This window comes from Agelaius phoeniceus, chromosome 2, assembly GCF_051311805.1.
Source record: "Agelaius phoeniceus isolate bAgePho1 chromosome 2, bAgePho1.hap1, whole genome shotgun sequence".
In the NCBI taxonomy this organism is placed as follows: Eukaryota; Metazoa; Chordata; class Aves; order Passeriformes; family Icteridae; genus Agelaius; species Agelaius phoeniceus.
The window spans coordinates 63,584,541-63,606,425 of record NC_135266.1 but is presented as its reverse complement, the minus strand read 5'-3'; the positions used below and the strand labels follow the sequence as shown (position 1 = coordinate 63,606,425).

The 21,885-nt window shown below is 38.3% G+C and overlaps 1 protein-coding gene across 3 annotated transcripts in view; it reads left to right on the top strand.

Moving 5' to 3' along the window:
* The first annotated feature begins 5,925 nt into the window (after positions 1-5,925).
* RCBTB2 (RCC1 and BTB domain containing protein 2) overlaps positions 5,926-21,885 on the top strand; it is a 34,237-nt gene continuing 18,277 nt past the window's right edge. For 2 of the 3 annotated variants that reach the window (XR_013180917.1, XM_054628502.2), the window contains exons 1-7: positions 5,926-6,198; positions 14,015-14,075; positions 16,045-16,203; positions 16,689-16,839; positions 18,381-18,547; positions 19,233-19,391; positions 20,372-20,479. Coding sequence is in view for 2 of the 3 variants with exons in the window: in XM_054628502.2 (XP_054484477.1) it covers positions 14,037-14,075; positions 16,045-16,203; positions 16,689-16,839; positions 18,381-18,547; positions 19,233-19,391; positions 20,372-20,479 (783 nt within the window). In the remaining variant the exon portion in view is untranslated. Of the gene's footprint in view, positions 6,199-6,277; positions 6,407-14,014; positions 14,076-16,044; positions 16,204-16,688; positions 16,840-18,380; positions 18,548-19,232; positions 19,392-20,371; positions 20,480-21,885 lie in introns of those variants that run through there. The other variant, XM_077173697.1, reaches the window with a different exon arrangement.

Genomic DNA, 21,885 nt, shown 5'->3' with positions numbered 1-21,885 from the left:
AAAAGGCTTCTTCTGACAATTATTTTTATAAGTTCACATTTTGATAGCAACCATAAATAATGTAACATTGCTCTTGGCTTCTGATAAAATGGGATGCCTCTATCATCTTTAACATTCTTACTAATACACATCCAAAAAGCAATTGCTTAATTTTATTTAGCTTTTCAACAGCCTAGAGAGTGACTTGTGAATTATTTCCAATGGAAAGAAATCCAGACTGTTTTTAAATTGTTTGCACCAAATAACAGAAATCCCAAAAATCCTGAGATATAGGTCATTACCTTTTATAAGGTTACTGTGTATATTCCTTTCCAGAAAGATATCTGAGAGCAATGCTAAAGCATTTGCTTAAAATTAGCAATTACCTTGTCTTTCAATAACACAGTTACACAACTAAAGGCAATTTGGTGAAAAATGTTACACCTCATCAAACACATGCTGCCATAAATTTTACATTTTTAGCACAGGAAATTGCTTTATTCCTGAGGGTCAAAGGCAATGTCTGCTAAGATGTCTGCTCCACAGAAAGCAGAGGATGATAATGGATACAATATACTATCCATAAATAGCATTCACTTTGCCTTACTTATTACTTATTGCTGGAGTCCAATAATAGAAAATCAATCTACTTTAGCCTCACCATTACTGGATTCAGTGTGACCAATTTTGTTTCCTTTTGGAATTACATAAATCAAGGTTGTGAGTTCATTTTCCTGTTCCACAAACACTTCATATTTTTACACTCATCCTCAGTGAGTGGCATGTATGATTACATCAATGTCACCTTCTTTCAGATGCCTTAATAGATTGTGCAGTCAGCACTGGGTTGCATGACTGGGACCAACTCTTTGTAAAAATACTTTATTTACTCTCTTCCAGTCTAATTAAAAGCAAACAAACAAACCCCCAAAAGACACCACCAGATTCTGTTTCCTAGGATATTTTCCCAAGAATACATTCAGGATATGCATGAAAAATATAGTTATCCACAACACACCAATAATTTTAATTTCTTTTTTCAAATTCAACCCTATGCATGTAGGCTTTTCCCAAAGGCTTGACCTCCAGATTCTTGTTTCCTCAGGGCTTTCCGACAGACATAAAGCTTAAGGCAAAGTGTTATTTAGACTCCATAAACTCCCCATGCCTGACCACTTGACCTCTGATTGCCCAGGCTGCTCCTTAGCTGATTTCCCAGCAGACTTGGCCTGTGCCAACTAGAACAGTTCAAGAGTAGTGCACCTTAAACACCATTTCCAGTGAGCTCTATGGATAGCCCTGCTCCAAGTCTGCTCTCTACAGGCTCCCTCAATGCTATCTCAGCAGGTGTTGCACCCTCAAATACTACATGCGTTCATTTAAGTGATCTCATTTTTATATTTTTTTTTAAACTGGGGGAAAGAAAGCTGTGGAAGTGAAACTTTTAAACAAAAGGCAATAAACAGCCACTTTCAAATACAATGAACTGGATAAAAAGCCCTGCAGACATAAGCAAGTTATGCTTGAAGGCCACAGAATGACAAACAGCACAGGGGAGCTCCAGGGCCATTTGAGATGTAGTGCTCATTGGCCAATCTGATCTTAAGGGGAATACAGCCCTAAATAATATGGATATGAGCTAGGCTATGCCTCCAGGCAGGGAGAGAGGCTGTGTCCTGGCCATCTACAGTTTAGCAGAGGCATAGCTAAAATATGCCTGTGATCTTTGTGTGGCTGAGAACCAGACTGAGCTGTATGATAGCGATGCTCTCACCACTTACAAAGTAAGTGGGTAGGTACAAAAATGGCAAAAGCAGATTTGCTGTCTGAAAAGATATTTTGATAGCTAAAAAATTTGATTAATTTCACAATTCTTGAATGAAGTCTCCTTTGCAAGGACAATGCTTCAAAACTGCTTAAAAGTTAAAATTAAAATGACATTTTTGTCACTTAAAAGTGACAAATTTCTTCTGGTATTCTTCAGGTCAATTCAAGTCCAAGTCTGTATTAAACAAAAAGATCCTATGTGAAGTCCCACCTTCTCATCTAAAGTTACTTTGGAAGCTCACTGGAAGCACTGGGCTCACAGTAGACAATGCTCTAGTTGGAATATTGAGGAACCTCCACCCTTCTGGGAATTCCCCGTTCCCAGAATGCTGCTTGAGTATTGCTCCTTCATTTAGTGCTTCAAGAAAAGTTGAAATGAAGGGAAATGGACAATATAAACTCTTGCATGACATTATAATTAAATCTGTGACTTGTCAAAATCTTTGTTTAACAGGATGAGCACACTTAGCCAGATCCCATATGTGTGTTAATTATAGCAAGAAAGCAAACAAAATGTCAATATTTAAAACAAATCCTACCAACAGGAAATGGTTATCAAGCTGTGATAAAATGTTTATCAGGAAATGTTTTTACACTATCCAAAACATTTCCTGTCTGTAACCTTTCTTTGTGGGAAGAAGAATATCTGTGGTGCTAGAAATAGAATCTTTGCAAGGAATTAAATGACAGAGCTTATAGAAAATGGTAATAGTCACAGATCTAGCTTCTTTCCTGTTTTCTTCTTTGTATGTATGATGTAACTCAGAAAGAAAACTGTTTTCGGAAGTTACATGGGCATCACTAAAGCTTGTACACCACCGATTTAAAAATAATTCAAAGCAAATTTTTCATAGGTAATATCTAAACATGGAGGTAGTGGAAACTTGAGCCTTTGCTCCCTGAGACTGACACTGAAACAGTATTTCTATTAAAATATCTGAAAAGATCAAAAGAGATTAATTAGGCTGAAAAACAGTACTATTGAAAGCATCAAAAGATGATACTCAAGGGGAAGGGGAGCCAGAGATTATCTGTTGAAATGCTTACTCAAAAATCATGAAGAATTATATTTCCATAATCATGACTTTTCAAAACTAGGAAAATGCTGATTGGTTGAAAACATTATGGGTAGTATCACAAAATCACAACAGAGCTTGCATTTGAATATAAGCAAATACTTGTCAGGATCAACCTATAAGACTTTACTGAAAATAGAAGCATGATAGACAATTCTTCCTAGGTTTGTTCTATCAGCCATATGATAACTAACTTGTAATCTGTTATTCCATTCTTAAAATAGTCCATCCTCCCAAAAAAGAGCAGTGAAATTTAATGGCTTTTTAAAGGGAATTCGGCCACTAAAACTGCTTGAGTATTTGGAAAAATTAGGTTATTGTGAAATAATCTGTTTATTAATCAACACTTAAACAAAAGACATTTTGCTTCGATTAAAAACTGTTATTTTTTCCTATTTTAACTGCAGGTTCTATACCTCTTATTGCATTCTTTTTTCCTGTACGTGGAAACTACAATGGAGCTAATTTCTTGTACAATGGAACTAATGATAGAATCCTAAAAGTGGAAAGAACTTCAGCAGGTCATCTGATCAATTTTCATGACCTGAATTAGGATCAACAAAAGTTACTTTAATTTTTATCTACAATCTCAAATCATGGAAACTGCAACTTCACTGGGTAATCAATTCCCAACTTCCTTATTACCACAGTAAGAGCAGTTTCCTCTATTGCCAAAGCTGAATCTCCTTGGCTTCAATATTTTTCCTGATCATGCAGTGATCAAAAATTCTCCTTGCTCTTTGCAGTAGCATTTTCTCACAACCTGGCAATGTTTCTTTTCTGCCCTAAGATACTATTTTTGGACATCCCAGTATGAGGTTTACCTGTTTTGATGTGATGCTACTGTACAAGGTAAAATTGGACTGCCTTGCAGTGCACCATCAGTCCTTCCTGGCTTCATGTCAAACAGAAATGGAATGAGCATCATCCTAGTCATTAAGTGAAATATTGGAAGGATCTACAAGTTGCTTGTAAGCAGAGACAGGCACATATTAGAATCATACAATCATAGAATAGTTTTGGGTTGGAAGGGACCTTTAAAGGTCATCTAGACTAACCCCCCTGCAATGAGCATTCCTTTCCATTCCAATTCCCTTCCTTTCATTGCTGCTGAGTTCTAAATTTGGCATTACATTTAGGAAAGAAGAAAAACAACCCAGGGATAGTTCAGATGAAAGGAAGAAAACGAATCAGGAGTTCAAAAAATGGCAAGTAAGGAAAGGCAGAAATAACTGGATCAGGTTTTTACTTGAAGGCATAAATAATGGAGGCCACTTCCCACTTTCCCTGTCAGAAATTTGTGCACCATTTCTTGTTTGAACTCCTGAGGCTTTAATACATCTCCACTGCTTTTTATTATGGTTTTTTCTTTTCCATTAAATTAAAATGCCACTCAGTACCTAACATTTTCTCATTGTAAGGAAGCTAAAAACTGCAATTACCTTTAAACTCTTTTCAATAAGCTAAACAAATAATCCCTTTAGCTATGGCTAATTTTCAAGCCATTGATCATCTTCATGCAGCCTATCCCACTTTTAACATCCCTATCCAAATGTATAGTAGCATTAAATGCAGCATCCTAATAACTGACCTAAAATACTAATTACTGGATGCAAATTACTTTTCAATTACTGTTGATTCCTGTCTGGGCACATTAATGAATGAAATCAGCCTTTTTCACTTTTACATCCTCTGTCATTCAGCTGTTGTTCACCAAACTCAATCCTTTAGCTATGGGTTTTGGAATGCAGTTTGTCTGCTTGTAGATCTACATCTATTGCTTGTAGATTTAGGGACACCACCATATCAAACTGCATTTTGTTTCAGAGGATCAAATACACCACTTGCTCCACTGCTTCTCAGTGTGACCTTCCGTGAGTCACATTAAGCATAACTCCTAGAAAAATACCCAATATTGTTTTAAAATATGCACTGTAGAACTGATACACACAATTGTTTTAGGGGACAATTACTCTTTGCTTTACTGCCAATCTAAATATTAATAGCTTCAGCTTCCAGCCTAAACCATTATGTGATTCTTTGATTCCGTGCACTGGGCAGTAGATCAGGGAAGAGCACTGGTGGTCAGCACAGCACTGCAGATACTCCATGCATGATATAGGTGAAGAATGGGATGAAAGGCACGTGTAGCCCATGGATTGAGACTGCCATGCAACAGAGCAAATATGGAGAACATACACGTGTGGAACCTCTGCTCCTTTGGTAACTCTAAGGACAGGGGGTTTGCAACTTTAGGTACTTACACAAACCTCATTTTTGGACAGCCAGAGGCTTGCATCTGAGTACACAAATCTTTAAAATGTCAAAACATCCTTATGAAGCTGTCATTCCCACAAAAACACCTGACACCTTCCCTAGGGCATAAAAAGGATTTAATTTTTGATGGGAGTTCCTTAGCTCCAGAGCAAACTTTCTCCTTCTGAATAAGGTTTCCACAGCAATAATGTAACAATATCATTGGGTATGGCAGCAAGGGTCTCTGAGAATTTCCCACAGCCAAACAGCAGGCAATTGTCACACTCAAGGCAAGACACACAACCAGATAACAGCCAGATTGTTGCTTTTAGGAAAACTTATCAAGTGTATCTTCTTTGGGGGGTGCTTAACTTTAAGCATAAGCCATAGGAGATACAGAATACTTAATATCTCCTCACTTCCTTTGAGAAAAAAAAAATTAAACGATTGCAGGTTGGAACAGCATAGCAATATTTGACATTCCCCTTTGACCATGTGTGTGGTTGACACGCGTATTTTGGCCCAGGCAACAGCCTGGAGCGGGCTGCCCAGGGACCTGCTGGATGCACCGTCCCTGGAGGTGTTTAAGGAAAGCCTGGATGTGGCACTCAGTGTCCGGTCTAGCTGCCACGGTGGTGCCGGGTCACAGGCTGGGCTCCGCACCTCAGAGGTCTTTCCCAAGCCGATTGATTCTGTGATTCGGAGCCGGGAAGGGGTGGCGTCACCCGCGACGCCGAGCTCGCTCTGGGCATGACTCTTCCCAAAGCAGCCATGTCATCCCGGGGCCAGGCCCTGGGAGAGCTCCAGCCTCTCCCGCAGCTCTCCCCGGCAGCCAGCACTGCCCCTCAGCCGCGGGGCCCTTCCCCGGGACTCCCAGGACAGCGGCGGCCGCTCCCGGCTCCTGCTGCAGTGGGTGGGTCCTGGGAGGCGCCAGCCGCTTCCCTCCGCTTCCCCTCTCCCTGCGGGCTCGGCGCTGAGGAGGCGCCTGAGCGCGGCAGCATCTTCCCTTGGCTCGCCGGGCCGGGGGGAGGAGCCGCCGCCGCCGCCTCGGAGAAGGAAGGTAAGGAAGGAGCACGGGGGTGGGAAGGGGAGGGAAGGGAAGGGGCTTGGCTCCCCCCCTTCCCTGTGCTTTCCCTCCCTGGGCGGCCGGCGGTGCGGAGCGGGAGCGGTAGCGAGGCCGGGCGCGGCCGCCCGCCCGCCTGCCCGTGCTGCGTGTGCTGGGCCGGGCTGGGGCTGCGCTCCGCGGGGCCTCGTTTCTCAGGCACCCGGTGTGTAAATGGCCGATCACGGGGATGGCGGTGTGTCTGTGTGCGTGTCTGTGAGTCTGTCTGCGTGTGCTCCGTCAGGAGTCCCGTGTGTGTGGTGCCGGTGCACGCTGCCCGCAGGTGCGCAGAGGTGTGGCGATGGTGGCACTACAGGCGAGCTGAGCTTGGCGGCCCGGTTGTGGTTTTAAGGAAAAGAAGGGATACTTTGGAAAGCAGTCACCGTTTGTTTATTGTGTCGGAGATGGGAGGATTTCGTGGCGTTTCCTTGGCAAGTGAAATTGCTAATATCAGGCACAGTCAGCAAAGAGGTTTTACTCAGGTTACGAATGGGGTGAGGTCTGTAGGCGTGATGCTTGTGCACCATCAGAAACTATTTGGGCTGATGAACGATGTGCTTTCCAGTGCATTAAGGGAACTTACAGGAAAGATGGGGCAATACTATTTATAAGAGAATGTAGTGAGAGGACAAGGGGGAACAGGTTCAAATTGAAAATGAGTTTCAATATTTAGATTAGATGTTAGGAAAAAATCTTCACTCTGGTTGGTGAGGTATTGGAACCAGGTTGCCCAGAGAGCTGTGGATGTTCCATCCCTGGAGGTGTTCAAGGCTGATTTCGATGGGGCTCTGAGCAACCTGGTCTAGTGGAAGGTGTCCCTGCCCATGGCAAGGGCTGAAACAGAATTATATGTGTGGTCCCTTCCAAGCCAAATCATTCTATGATTCCGTGTTGGAGGATGTGAAAGCAAACACAAGGTAAAGGAAATGTTTAGAAGTAATTGTCCTGCTTAGTGTTGATAGAAGAGACAATACCATCCAGATATAGGAAATAAATGTGACAGAATTATGTAGGATGTGAATGAAGTGATGGACAGTAAAGTAGCAGGAAGAGACTGTGGATAAAGGAAAACAGTCAAGTGTATCATTGCTTTGAGACAAGAAAATTATAAGAGCTTTTGATGGTGTCTGCTATAGACCACAGAGTTGGATTTGTATAAGAATATTGCTTACTGAGAGATACTGTCAGGAATTATGTCACAGATGGATTTCTTTCTTAGACTGTAGAATCACAGAATGGTTTGTATTGGAAGGGACCTTAAAGATCATCTGGTTCCAGCCTCCCTGCCATGGGCAGGAATACCATTCACTAGACCAGGTTGCCCCTGACCCCATCCAGTGGCCTTGAACACTGCCAGGGATGAGGCATCCACAACTTTTCTCAGCAAACCGTTTGTGCCCTCACCACTATCTGAGTAAAGAATTTCTTCCTGGGATGTGATCTGATTCTGTCCTCTTGTAGTTTAAATCCATTCGCCCTTGTTCAATCACTATCTGCCTGTGTAAAAAGTTACTCTCCCTCCTTTTTACACTCCTTCCTCCTTTCAGTACTTAAAGGGGGCTTTTTATAAGTGCCCTTTAAATACTGAAAGGCCACAGTGATGTGGCCTGGAGCCTCTTCTTTTCCAGGCTGAACAGCCAAGAGATGCAGGTGATGGCATCATTTAGACACACAGTGATCCAGATGATCTTATATACAGCTTGCCCAATAAGCACTGAATTGCCTTAGACTTGCTCTCAGGTAAGCAGTGTGAAAGTTCTGGGAAAAGGTGGTTCGTTAGTCAGCTTGTGATCTTGGATCACTTTTCTAATTAGATTAAATAAATAGAAATAAAATAGGTGACTAAACAGGTTTGAAATTCTTCGTTTTAGAAACTTGGAACAATCAGGAGGATTAATTAGTGATGTTGTTTGTACGGGAGTCCTGAGGGAGTCCTATAAAGTAAAGAAGGTAGAAAGCTGTTTTATGCCAAAGGTAGAATCCATCTGGAATTTATGTCCAAAAAAAAATTAAATAGGTCTCTTGAAAACAACTGCTAACTATCTAAAAGGATTTTAGAAATAATGACTAGAAAAAGAATAGTCAAGCAAAGTGAAAGTGAAGAGGTAAAGTGCCGGTTTGATAGTAAGAATTGCAAAGGAATAGCAAAAGTAATTCTTAGTTGGTTACAGAGAATTGGTTTTTTAAGTTTCTTTAATCATGTAAGTGAAAACAATAATAGAAGTAAGACCACTGAGTGATAAATTTGAGGTAAAATGGCCTTGGCATCATGATGCATATCATCTGTTGCAGTTTGGAGGAGGGTACTGCAGTGAATATACTTAATGTTAGACACTCCAACTTTTGCCTTGAAAGAATAACATTTTGTCTCTTAATTATTTTTTAAGGGTTGAGAAACCTCTGCTTGTTATATCTGATGCTGTTATGCTCTTGCCACTTGATGTCCAGCAGTTCCAGTATCAGAAGACTGGAACAGTACATTTGGGTATTTAACAGTATCATTTATTGGTGGAGGAAGTGGGGTAACTTTTCTTTCTCATGCACATTCTATTTACTGTTTTTTCTCTCTCCTATAACATGCAGCATCTTTGTAGGCAGACAGCGTTAAGAGTATTAACAAATGGATTAATTTTGGATTAATTATGGATTAATTTTGTTTCCCTAAAGTTGGTTCATTGACCTCTCATGTTGGAAGGTCAGAAATAAGATAAGTTATCAACTCTACCAAATCAGTTGTGTAGTAAATGAAGTTTTATGTAGAATATAAAGTAAGTAAGAGCCAACAATTGCATCAGTTGTATTTTATCATGTTTGTGTTTCGGTATGGATTACAGGAACTGAAGTGTATTCAGTTTGGGTAACAATTCAGTAAAGAGAAGGAACTTTTCAAGTTAATTTTTTGGAAAATCCTGGATTAGCCATATCAAAATTGTCAACAGATGTTTTTCCTTAGCACCTCAGGTTAGATTTAGGTTACATTAGATTACATGAGGTTAGATTTTGATGCAGGAATGGCATCTTGTTCCCAAGAGACTGGAATTCCCAAAAGGTTTGATTATTTTAACACATCTCAAGGTCTAGAGATAATGCTCATTATGTTTTTTTCCTTTTACTGGAGAAGTAAACCAGTAATTAAAACCAGTGAAAGTAACTCCAGCATCTTCCTATAATATTTTTCAGCACTTAAAGTAGTTCTTGCATTGTTTCCATGATCTGAAACACTTGTTTGCCTTCAAAAGGTAGTTTTGCATGTGTAGAAAGAAGTGTAAATACTTCTAAGTGAAAATGTGTTTTGATTGACATTTTATCAGGCTTTTTTAGCTGCTGACTTTGACATTTCAGTAAGTCTACTGGAGGCTTAATTTTAAATAAACACTACTGTTTTCTTGTCTTTGTATTTCTGTCTTTTATTTGTTTGTTATATAGCTTCTCTTTCTTAGTAGTTGCCAGCTTCTTTCTTCAAATCTTCTTTTTTTAAAGTCAAGTAGATAGCTAGCCAAAGGTGTAGTATTATTTTTTCCAGATTGACTCTAGGGTTTGTAGAATGAGAAAAGAATTTGGGATTGTTTTTTTATTTCTGCTTTAAATATTTTCTTTCTGGTGGGTGATGATGATTTTTTCCAGTTGCTTCCTCTCTTGTTGCTGGCTGGTCAACAATCCATCATTCTACAGCAGCAATGGTGATAGAATTTTCTAAAGGGGAAAAAGTAACTGGAATGGGAATGAGAAAAATGAAGAGACTTAATATGAGCACTTGTCTTACCATCACTTAGTATGTGGATTTTGCATGTGAACCTCAGGAAACTTCAGTGGGGTCATGCTGGATGTCCATCCCTGGAGCCAACAGGTGGAGCTGGATGTCATACCAAAACACAGGTGGTGTCTGACAAGATGCTTGGCTGAAGTTTTGCTTCTGGAGATGGAACCAGTAAAGAGTTTCTTGGATCTAGCCTCTGAACTGTGCGTTGTGTAGTGAGTAGGCACACAGTGGAACTTGCATCAGGAGCAAAGAATTCACAGTCTGGTGTCATGGAGCAAGAAAGGAAGGAGAGAAGATTATACTTTAGTTGGAGTTTGAAGTTTTCCAAACAACCACTCACTGTTAAGGTCTGCAATTCTTTGGTAATGGAAAATGCCACATCAGTGGAAGAATAAATTATAAACTGAGTTCTGTCAATTTATTGTCAGCACTGGGTGTAGTACTGGCATTTCACTGTACATGAAGAAAGATGATAATTTTGGAAATAGTCTTCCTAGAAAGAAATGTGACCATTAAAGGAGTGCATGTTGTGTTGGTGATCTGATCTCTCCTGCAAAATTGCTTGGACAAGTTAGCATCATGTAATGACTACTCTTGTAGGAAACTGCTGAGAAATCAGGAATACCAGAGAAGGTTAGGTGCCTTTTCTAAAAGTCTTATCAAGTCACTTTTCTCTGTGACTTTTGCTTTGTAATCTTTCCTAAGCCTGTGGTTAGAGTCCTTGGGGAAGAAGCTGCAGACCTTTGAATCAGCAGATGAGGTTCATAAATGCTCAGGTTAAGTGGGAGGAAATACTAAGTGGAGTTCTGAAAATTTTTGTTTGCTTGCCAAGTTCCTAGAGAGAGACTCTACAAGAATGTTTACATTCAGATGAGTCAGTGAACCTGTTTAAATATTTAGGATTAAATGGTCTGGGGCTGTTAGTGAAGCTTGGCTACCAGATTTAGTATTTATGTTCTTTAACTCAATCTTATGTGTACTGCAGAAGCGTGTGTGTCTTACCCAAAGACCTATTGTGGCTGGACCAAAACGATGGTCAAAGCTTCCAGTTTCCAAGACCTAAACTCAGACTGCCAGAGTATGCTGTCCAGATTCTTAATTGTATTTGGATTCCAGATAAGAGATTTGTGGAAGTTTAATATAAATATTTTTATATCAAAAGACTGTGCATGGCCTCAAGAAATGAATGTTTACAATAATGGTATTTTCTCCTTTAGATTTGCACTTCAGAATTTAATTTTTTTTGGGGAAATACAGGTAGTGAAAGTTATAAAAAGTTTTCAGGCATGAGAAATGTTTCTGGCTCACCTTTTTACTTTCTAAAATAAGTATTGCATTCTTTTTAAATGTTGTAGCTAGCTATTTTAAAGTAATGGGTTTTAGCAGTTGTGCACATATTATAAGATTTAGTAGACAAACAATCCCAGTAACTTGTCTGAAATAGCTAGGATATGTTTTTCTCCTGTACCTGATTTACTCAAATATAGAGGTTTTTGTCCTTTCATTTTTGATAAAAATACTGTTTTTTCTTTGCTTGACTGCCTTCACAATGGTTATTTTTCTGGAGAAAAATTCATGCAAGTAGGAAAATATATGAATAATAGCTAATATTTTAAACGTATATGGATAAGAATGGTTCTTAAACAGGTTTAATTTTTTCTGTCTTAATTTTGGATCCCCAGGTGGATATATACTCCTAAATCAATTACAGGTTTTTAGAAAGGACAGCTTTGCAGGTACAGATATGTGGCACTCAGGATGTACTTTTATTAGAAGACATGAATTTGAGTAACAGAATAAACTGGCATAATTGGAGTCACCCTGTGTACTCCTGTGGGGTTGCTCAGAAATAAGGTGTCTGTGTTTGCAGAGCAAACTGAAAATTGAGTTGCAGGGTAATTTTATCATAGTTATACAGAAGATAAAACATGTTCTAACTTTTGAGTTGGGAGGGCATGTAACTGATCTTTGTTATAGAAAAGTCAAGGCAAAACTGTCAGGAGTCTGAAAAGTAATGAAGTGGAGCACTTTTTATTAATTAACTGGGGTGGTTAGATCCTAATGTATCTTTATGCTAACAAATCAACTGCTTTTAAGTGAAACTATGCTTTTGTCTGAACTGGTGCAATTGAAGTGAAATACTGGAACCTGAATAATCATGATATCAGTTTTGTATCAAATGGTGCTGCAAAATACTGGATAGCCTTGATAGTCAATTTCTCAGGAGGACTACTAGCATACTTGAAATTAAATGTTTCAGAACAGTTCAGTAGTACAGGCAAAGGCCTTGATTAGGGGAGTTGTTTCTACTTTAAATAGAGATAATGTACAGAAAATCAATTGTTGCATTCTGATTGTTTGAACAAGTATGTTGGAGAAAATAAGCAATTGCTTAACTGCAAGAGCTCAGCAAGTTCCCCCATTTCCATGAAGGCATAAATCTTGATAAAAGGCTGTGTGTGCTTATTCAGGGCTCTGCTCAGCTGCACAGGCAGAACTGTCTGGTGCCATTTAGTTCTTGGCTGCTGCTCCAGCTTGGCATGGATGTGTGGATATCCCGTGGGTCCTGTATCATATCTGCCAGCCCTGTAGGGTGTCAGGGATCCCCAAGGTCATCTCAAATACCAGTAGGTGCTGATTTGTAGGTGACTGAGTCAGCCCTTCAGTCTGTTCTAGTTGAAGGGGAATATAACTTGGCTTCTGGTTGTTTCAGTTTGGTTGTGTGTTTGAGCCTTAAGCTCAAAATCACCATGGACTTTCACACATGAGCTAAATTCTTCATGCAATGTCTCAAACTAGGTGTATAAAATACACTCTGTGTGTGTAGATTTGGGGATTTTGTCAAAGCTAAAGCTTAACAGTTGTGCATATTCAGTATGGTCAAGCTGCAGAGTTGTTCAGGTTTTTATTTGTTTCAAGAAAATAATTTTTGTTTGTTTATTCAGTAGATAACATGTTGAATCATTAACATTTATTATACTTAAGTCATACTAATTTCATGTATTTTGTGTAATTGGATTAGGTCTTATGGCATGAAGTCTTTAATAAGATATGTTTAATAGTAAGAAAGGTATTTTATGCAGTTACATTTGATACTTGTTTTAATGTGGTATTAGTCTGAAAATTAATTCAGTAAAATGGTGACTTGTTTGTTGGATGTTATTCTGCCTGTAGTCAGAATTTTAGAGACATGTGATTTTATGGGAGAAATAAACAGATTTTAGCTATGTCTGAACCAATGTACCTCAAAGAAAATGATGTGTACAATTTTCATCACTGTGAAAGAGACTTGTACAGCTTCAGAGCTGCTTCTCATTTTTGTAGTTTTACTGAAAACAGAGTTGCATGGCTTTATGTTAGGAAATAATTTTAGGATAGTAGAGTTGTGCATATTTGTGAACAAACATCTGGTCTGAAGATCTGTTTCTATTGATAATGTATGTCATAGAAATGATACAGGTAATTTACGGGCCTGACAATATTTTCTGAAACAGAATGAATTTTTTAGCAGCTCTCAGTAAACCTGAAAAGACACAAATGTTTTTCTAGCATTGGTTTCAGAATGGAACTGGAATAAGTAAATTTGAAGGCTTAAGCAGAAATTGAATTCTCTGAGCAGTGTGTTTTTTCTTTGCTGAAAGAAATGTCTTAAAGCATTATGTCAGGAAGGTTCTCAATTTATTTCTACTGCAAGGAAAGGACATTGGAGTATGGTGCTCATAAAACATCTTTCTTTCCAATCACAATCTGATTAATTTTCCTATTTGTTTTAAAAAAATGTTTTGTCCAAGAATTAATATTTTAGGTAAGACTACAGAAGAGCAGAGTCTGCCTAACTGATCATTGTATAGTTGTATGTAACAGCAAAACTGAGGGCTTTGCATTTCTTGTTTTCTCACCCCACAGAAGAAGATAACCTATCTTAACTGGCTTAATATTAAGCGCATGTGGTTTCAGAAAGTATTGTTGCAGCAATATGATATGATGATTTTAACCACAGCTCTCTCTCTGCAGGGGGACACAAGCACAAATCCATATGGAGGATGAACCTCCTCCTCAAGGAGTCAGTGCCAAGGTCAGAGTGTTGATTTGTATTGGGAATTCTGTACTGCTCTGCTCAAAAGGTTCCATTTAGCAATAGCTTAGTACATGCAAGTACTTTTCAAGATAGACAGAAATCAAAAGCTATGGTTAGAAGAAATTATACTAGCTGAAGAAATCTTGCTTAAGTCTTCCACAAAATATTAGAAGAACAATATGTTCATATAACATTTGAGATTTGTGTCTAAGTCTGCCTTTCATGACTTCATGCAATATAATGAGGGAACTGATCACTTACGGGATATGAATATTGGTAGGCTAAGAGTTGAAGCTGGTTTTCATATTTTTGAAACAAAATATAATGTGGAACTGTGTGAGGGGAGAAAGTCTTGAAAAGTGGAAGAATATCTCTTACTGAGTGTAACTAATAATTCCAGAGACAGGATTTAGATTATGGATTTTTTGTCTGATAAAGTTTTGGTTCTTTCTTTTTTTTTTTTTTTTTATCAGTATCATAAGTATTTCCTTGGGTGCTTTTTATAAGAGTAGTTGGGGAGTTTTTTCTTTCAGTGTATTATTTTAGTGTTAAGAAATGCTACAGTTTGAGGGTTTTTTTAACATCAGTTAATTATGAGGGTACGACACGAGTGCTTTGTAGAACAAGGTTACAGAAAAAACAAACTTTTCTGTATAAGATGAATGGGTTCTGACCCACTGAGCACTTGGAATTTAGAGCCCACACTATAAAGAAACCAATATGTTATTCCAGTAAAGGAATCTGTAAAATTGAAGGACACCCTGACTGTCCTTTTGAATTTCAGGCTTCTTCAGTTTTGCACACAAGTGGGATGCAGTTTTGTTGATGCGGTTGGAAGAATAGTCTGTGATGCTTTCAGTATTTATTATCATATCTTAAGAGGGCCTAAAATTCTCTGTAGAATGAATAGTAACCTCTTGACATAAAAGAAATTATTCTGCAAGCAGCAGATGAACGAAGACTGATTCCGTATGGATTCTGGTCCTTCATCCCTGATAACCCTGCTACGTGTCACAAGGAACAATGTCTGCTAGGATTAGCATGGACCTACTTGCTCACTGACTTATTTCATAACATAATGTCTGTTTGTCCAGCTGCCTGCTGCCAAGCTGATTGTGTCAGCAGAATCTTACTTCCCTTTCACTTGCAAATTTGGCTGAAGTTGGTCAGTTATTTGCTGCAAGGAGATGGGGAAAGAACTGGTGTGATCAAAACTGCAACATTTTTTCTGTGAAGATGGCCAGTCCTTCTTTCCCCTCCTCTGAAGTAAATAATAGAGAAAGAAATGTGTGATTAGCTGGTGTTATTCAAAAGAATATAATTTAGGATTAATTTAGGGTGTTGGTTTTGATTTACTAATGTTATGTATATTCCTGTGTATATTTTTTCATAGTCGGTGATACTAATTAAAAAAGCAGTATTCTTATGGCTGATAATAACATGCTTCAGACTCCAAACTAGAATTTATTCACATCTTTGTATAATTTGGAGGTAGAAAAAATACATACATGAAAACAAATATACATATTTCTCAAAGATAAGTGTATTCTTGAGCAGAGTTCTTTTATGATTTCTTTTTTTTAACAGCAATTTTAGCACCAAGGGAAAATACACAGATTTCAAATTTTGAATATACACTTTACACTTTATATTGGAATGCTGTCTTACAGAATTCAATGTATATTGAATTCTGTAAGACAGCACTTATGTTGCACGAATATAGTGAATATATGACTTCAACTTTTAACCTCCTACATGGTACTTTTCTCCATTAATGTTGATCCTTTATTTCTAGATCATGATATATTTTATATGTTTATTTAATGTCCTTCCTTTCAAGTATTGTAGAATTAATATACTGGTTTGTGAGTGAAAAAGGAGATGGTGGTGTTTACATAATTTTTTGCTATGCAAAGGCATATGTTTTTTTTGTGCAGATATTTGATAGCATTTTTTGTAATGCCAGGCCTTGGAGGCAACACTCCTCTCAGCCCTGAAGATGCTGGATGTTGGGAAATGGCCGATTTTTTCTCTCTGCTCCCCAGAAGAGATCAAGTTAATTCGTCAAGCCTGTGTATTTGGCAGTGCTGGTAATGAAGTGTTGTATGCAACTGAAAATGATGAGGTAATTGTCCAAGAGTGTGTATGAATGAGACATGTTTAATCAATCATGTATCAAGTTATTCTGAAGGACAGTAATATAGTAGTACACCTAGAGAAAGTTGCATGCAAAAATGTCTGATTGTTTTATTTGCTACGGAAACATGTTTGGTTTAAATAAAAGGCTTCTTACCACAATCATAGAACAAAGAGAAGATGGAGTTAGACATTTGCTGCAAATGCATAGTGACAGGATGAAAGGCAGTGCATACAAACTGCAAGATGGCATTTTCTGATTCAGTACTAGGAAAAAAATGCCATAAGAGGGGTTAAATCCTGAAGCAGTTGTGAGATTTGTTTTCCTTGGACATGTACAAGAATCTTTTGAACACGGCCTTGAGTCAACCGTTCTGTTTAGATCTTTGGTGAGCACAGGGGTGGACTAGTTGACCTTTGGAGGAGGCTCTCTGTTGCAACCTATGTTATGAGTCTGTGATTCTTTTATAACAGGTTTTTGTGCTTGGCATGAACTGCAGTGGCTGTTTGGGAACAGGAGACATGCAGAGCACTATAGAACCAAGGAGGTTAGATTCCCTGTGTGGCAAAAAGATAGCCTGCCTGAGTTATGGAAGTGGCCCTCATGTTGTTCTTGCTACAGAAGGTAAAGTATGATCTGAATATTGCTTCTTCAGAGAGTCCACTTAAATTAATCCAGCAAGTGTGAAAGGTCTGGGCTGGTAACATAAGAGAGAGAGTAGAGTATTCGGGGCTGTTAAATCAAAAGTATTTTAGTTGGCAAATATGGCATGTCAGCTAGCTTGTTATTTTCAGGAGTTTTTCAAGCCCTACTTCGATCTTGTTACTACTTTTGGAAGGGTTTTTTCTTTCACTTCTCAGTTAAGTTCAAAACTTCTGATAGCTCTTGAAATGCATTAGTGGCTACATTATGCCCCTGTGTTCTTGTGCCAATACTGTCCTTCAGCTAAAATGCATCTTTTCCCTCCAGTACCTACTTTTGGATGTGCTTTAAAGACCCATTATGTTGCCTTCCAGCCTTCATGCTTCTTGTACTGACACTCTATTATCCACATTGTGGTAGTGGCTTTTATGTTCATAATTAAGTATGTTACACTTGGGGAAAAATTATTAATATTGTGTTCCCAGTGAGGTTCTGTTAGAGCCTAATTGATGATATTCACACTTATCTGTCTCTGTTAATGAGAAGAAATGTTTTTCAGTATTCTAGATTATGACAAAAATTAGGTGAGGAGAGTTATGTTGTAAATGTGTTCTTTTACATTCAGTTGTGTTCCATCATTTCCTCCAGTCTTCATGGCAGACCATTCTGCACACCTTTTTTTATGTATGCATCTGTATTCCTCTGAGTTTTGTTACTGGCAGATCCCACTGACACACTCACACTCCTTAACCTGATGATGAAGTACTGCCAAAGAGCAGGTCAAGAACTGATCCTTGATGATTTTTGCTCATGACTCAATTTGCATTAATAGCTTTTCTTCAGCACAGCTTTTTTTAACTTACCTTTCAGAGGGCTGTTATATGTTACACAATTCTTAATTCTGTTAATTATTGTCATTGCCACTTTGCTGTATGTTTCTGTGCCACATGTTTACTGAAATTTGTATCACATGTTGGTGAACTGAGGAAAGGGTTGTTCACTTTTGATAGGATAAAATAATTGGATTTAACCAGTTATTGTAGTGAGGTATTGATTTAGTGTATCATATTTTGCCTTTGTAGTTCTGAGGAATCATCCTTAGGCAATATGCGTATTGTAAGGGAATGAAAGTTATTTTTTGAATTTTCCAAAATGGGAAACAGTGCCAGGGCATGGACAAGAAATTCTGATTTGTTGTCAGTAACATAGAAATTGAAATGGGGACTCTGACTGTAATTTCATCCTTTTCTCTTCTGTGTTATGCCATCCCTTTTCTTGCAGCAGTATGTTTGCCTTTGCTATGATTATGCTGATACTATCTATTTGGATTTGTGGCCAACACTGTGTGAGCCTGGTAGCATTGGTACATCCATGGGCTGAACAGTCCCATAGGTCAGATATGTATTTATACACTTAAGTATGCATATTGTTACTGAATTTGACTTTTTAGTTTGTAATTTTATGTTGTGTACTCATTGGAAAAGTAGAGATTTTTCAACCAGCTCTTTACATTTTTCTTGTAGAAGGAGAAGTGTATACATGGGGTCATAATGCTTACAGTCAGCTGGGCAATGGTACAACAAATCATGGCTTCATTCCCTGTCAAGTCTCTACTAACTTGGTGAACAAGAAAGTCATTGAGGTTGCCTGTGGCTCTCACCACTCCATGGTGTTAACCTCTGATGGAGAGGTGAGTAGAGTGGGAACCAGTGTTTGTTTTCTCTTAATGAAACCCACATATGTGAGAAAGAGGAAACACTTTGCACCTCTAGCATTAGACCTTGCTTCCTCCAATCCTCACAGTGCTGATGTAACACAAATGTTTCAAAAAATTGAAACTTGTGAGGGTATAGCTGTTTTGAAGTGTGTGCAGAATGTTGATTTTTCGCCACTTCTGCTTGTAATAACAAATTATGCAGCCAGTTCCTTCCTATGCTATACTCTACTTTAAATGCTTAGTGGCATTACAGCTGATGTTAATGTAAATCACATTCACTGTAAGGAATTTTACCTGCCAAAGTAAAAAGTTTCCTGGAATTTACCTTGAGGTGGCATTTGTGCCACTTAGATATTCTAGTTTGGGTTCTGGAAAAGTAGCAATGGATTCTTTCAGCATTAACTGCAGCCATCATGTTTCCTCTTACCTTCGAATGGAGGAACGTAAAAGAATGGAATATATAAATGCTTAGATTGGCATATTTTTGTTAGAAACAGTTCACTTGTAAACCTGTGTGTCTTCCTTGGTCTGAAAACACTACATCCATTTTCACATAAAAAAAGAAATGTTTTTATTCTTACGGCTTTTTCCTCTCTTGAATGTATACTTTGAACTGTATATTATAAAGCCATCTTTGATGACAATTCTTTTGCAACAGGTATACACATGGGGTTATAATAACTCGGGCCAGGTTGGATCTGGTTCAACAGCAAATCAGCCAATTCCTCGAAGAGTTACCAGCTGCCTACAAAATAAAATAGTTGTTAATATAGCTTGTGGGCAGATGTGCTCTATGGCTGTGGTGGAAAACGGAGAGGTAAGAAATTTCAAGTGAATATTTGGACTGAGTTTTACTTCATGTAATAACTTGGCATGTAGATAATTTCAAACTCAGTAGTAATGAGCTATTACTCAGACAGGAAGTTTACCTTTGCAAACGCCCTTGAGTCTAGCTGCTTATACTGCTCATAACAACCTTTGTTATTATACCAACTGCTGTCTTTAGCATTCATAGACAAATAAATTATTCTCTATACTAGAATCTGAAGTATTGTATGGGAGAGTAGTCAGTGAATGTGAGAATAATCACTGAATGATATTTTAATTTTCAGTGCTCATATTCACATATCTTAAGAGAACAAAAGTACATTGCATATATTTTTTTTCTACTGGAGTACCTCTTGAATCTCTCTCATACTTTTTTATCCTCTTTGCAAAGATACAAGTAGGTTGTAGAGTTCTAGATTTTGTTCATATGAGCTGATGATGTTGGGCAGTATACATCTTGCTAGCTCTATTTCTCCAAACACTTGAGTTTAGAACTAAGTAGGTATTGACTGCAGTAAAACATAATGTCACTGAAATTATCAGAGCTCAGTGTTTTCCCTTTTTCTTATGTTTTTCATGAAGCTGCCTACTCAAACTGTGCACAGCTTCCATTTTATAATTGTTCTAGTGTGTTTTCTGTTAGAAGATTTTGGAATGAGAAATCAGCTCTTTGAAGAAGGGAAGTATTGTGCAGGATTTACTCTGTGCTGGCAGGCAGCTGTATGAGTCACTGATTTTCTGTTCTTCCTATTAAAATATTGTAGTCCTACATAATCTAACTCCTAAAGAGCATGAATGTGGAAGTTAAGAATTCTAGATGAGTATGTAATCAGCATTTTAAAGAAAAACGTGTGTATATATATGTGTTTATATAGGAAGGTATATGTGTGAATATGCTTGTGTTTACCTAAAACAACAAAAAGAAGTGAATAGTAGCAAGCAGCTAACAGTCCCTGTCTCTGTTTCAAGGTCTATGTCTGGGGGTACAATGGGAATGGCCAGCTGGGGCTGGGCAGCAGCGGCAACCAGCCCACGCCATGCCGGATCGCAGCCCTGCAAGGCATTCGTGTGCAGCGGGTAGGTCTGTGCTGCTTCACTTCAAACCCTCCAGGAGCCTCTGCAAGAGCCCCATAGACAGCATATGCTGCCTTTGAAGGAGATAGTCCTTTGTTTAAAAAGTGACATCAGAATAAAACACATGTCCTAAAGTGGACCTCTCCCAACAGGGGAGAAACTGTAACCCTGTGGAGTTCGGTGGAAATTTTGCCATTGACTTCAGTGAGGTCAGGATTTTACTTAGATGACTAGACTGTTAAAAATGTTTGTTTTGTTTTCTTCTTTTTTTCTGTGAAAGTTCATTAAAAATATTGCTGTTATTTTAGTAAGTAACAGAGTCTTTCTAGGATATTCCATTCTTCATTAACCTCTGCCTTTTTTTTCTGGAAAAATGCTGCAGTTTAGCATTTTGTCTGTCTTGTGGACTGAATTTCATTTCAGAATGCACTCCAGCCACAGTGACTTACTGGTGTTTGGAATCTGATAAATTGCCTCCCACTGCATTTGGCTAACATTTGGTATGATTCCACAGTTAGTCTTGACCTTTGAAGATTATTGCACTTTACCAAGTAGTGGGGCTGCCACCAGTGTAACTAGCAAACTGATAACTTCTTTTATACAATAAATATTTAAAGTTACTGCAGGACTGATTCTGGAAGTTTTTAATTGATTCATGCAAAATAGAGGATACTGACAGGAAAATGATACAAACTGTTAGAAAACACCGGTTTTGTAACTAGTGAAAATTTGCAAGAGCATTTTGAACTTTGGATCCTATTTATTGCGTTTACTCAGGAAAGCTATGAATTTTTAAAGTATTTTAAAAGAAACTTATTTAATGACATCATTTTATATTCAGTGCCTAGGATGTAGACAGTAGCTTTGCTGGTAGCAACTACTGTTGGATAGTAACATAATAAAGTGAGTATTATGTTCCCCTGTACTTATTCTTCTGTTTAGAGAGTGAATGCTCCAGCAAGTTTGGATTAGATTCTGTTTGCATCCACTTCCTTTACTTGATACCGATTAATACCATGTTGTAGATCTCCACTCAGTAAATAACTTGATGGTTTATTTCACTTAAAGTACATCACATGCTTCATGGATGTCAGTGGAGTATATGTGTTTATGGTGTGTCTTTGCAGATCATATAAAGACAGGTGAGCTGGTTATGAACAATGTAAATTGGTTTTTTGGTAGCTGTCTACTAAGTTACACGAACTCCTGCAGAGCAGGACTGCTCCTGGTAATGTTGCCACTGTCTATCTGTATGTGGGGCATGTGCTGCATATATGAAGTGGATTTTTTGGACAATCTGATGTGAGGAGGCAGCTCAGCAGGACCAAGGGAGATTCCATGAAGTTATGAGTTGATACAGTTGTGGGCTGCCATCAAAATGGATAGTTTTGTCTCTTCTCTCTCTTTCC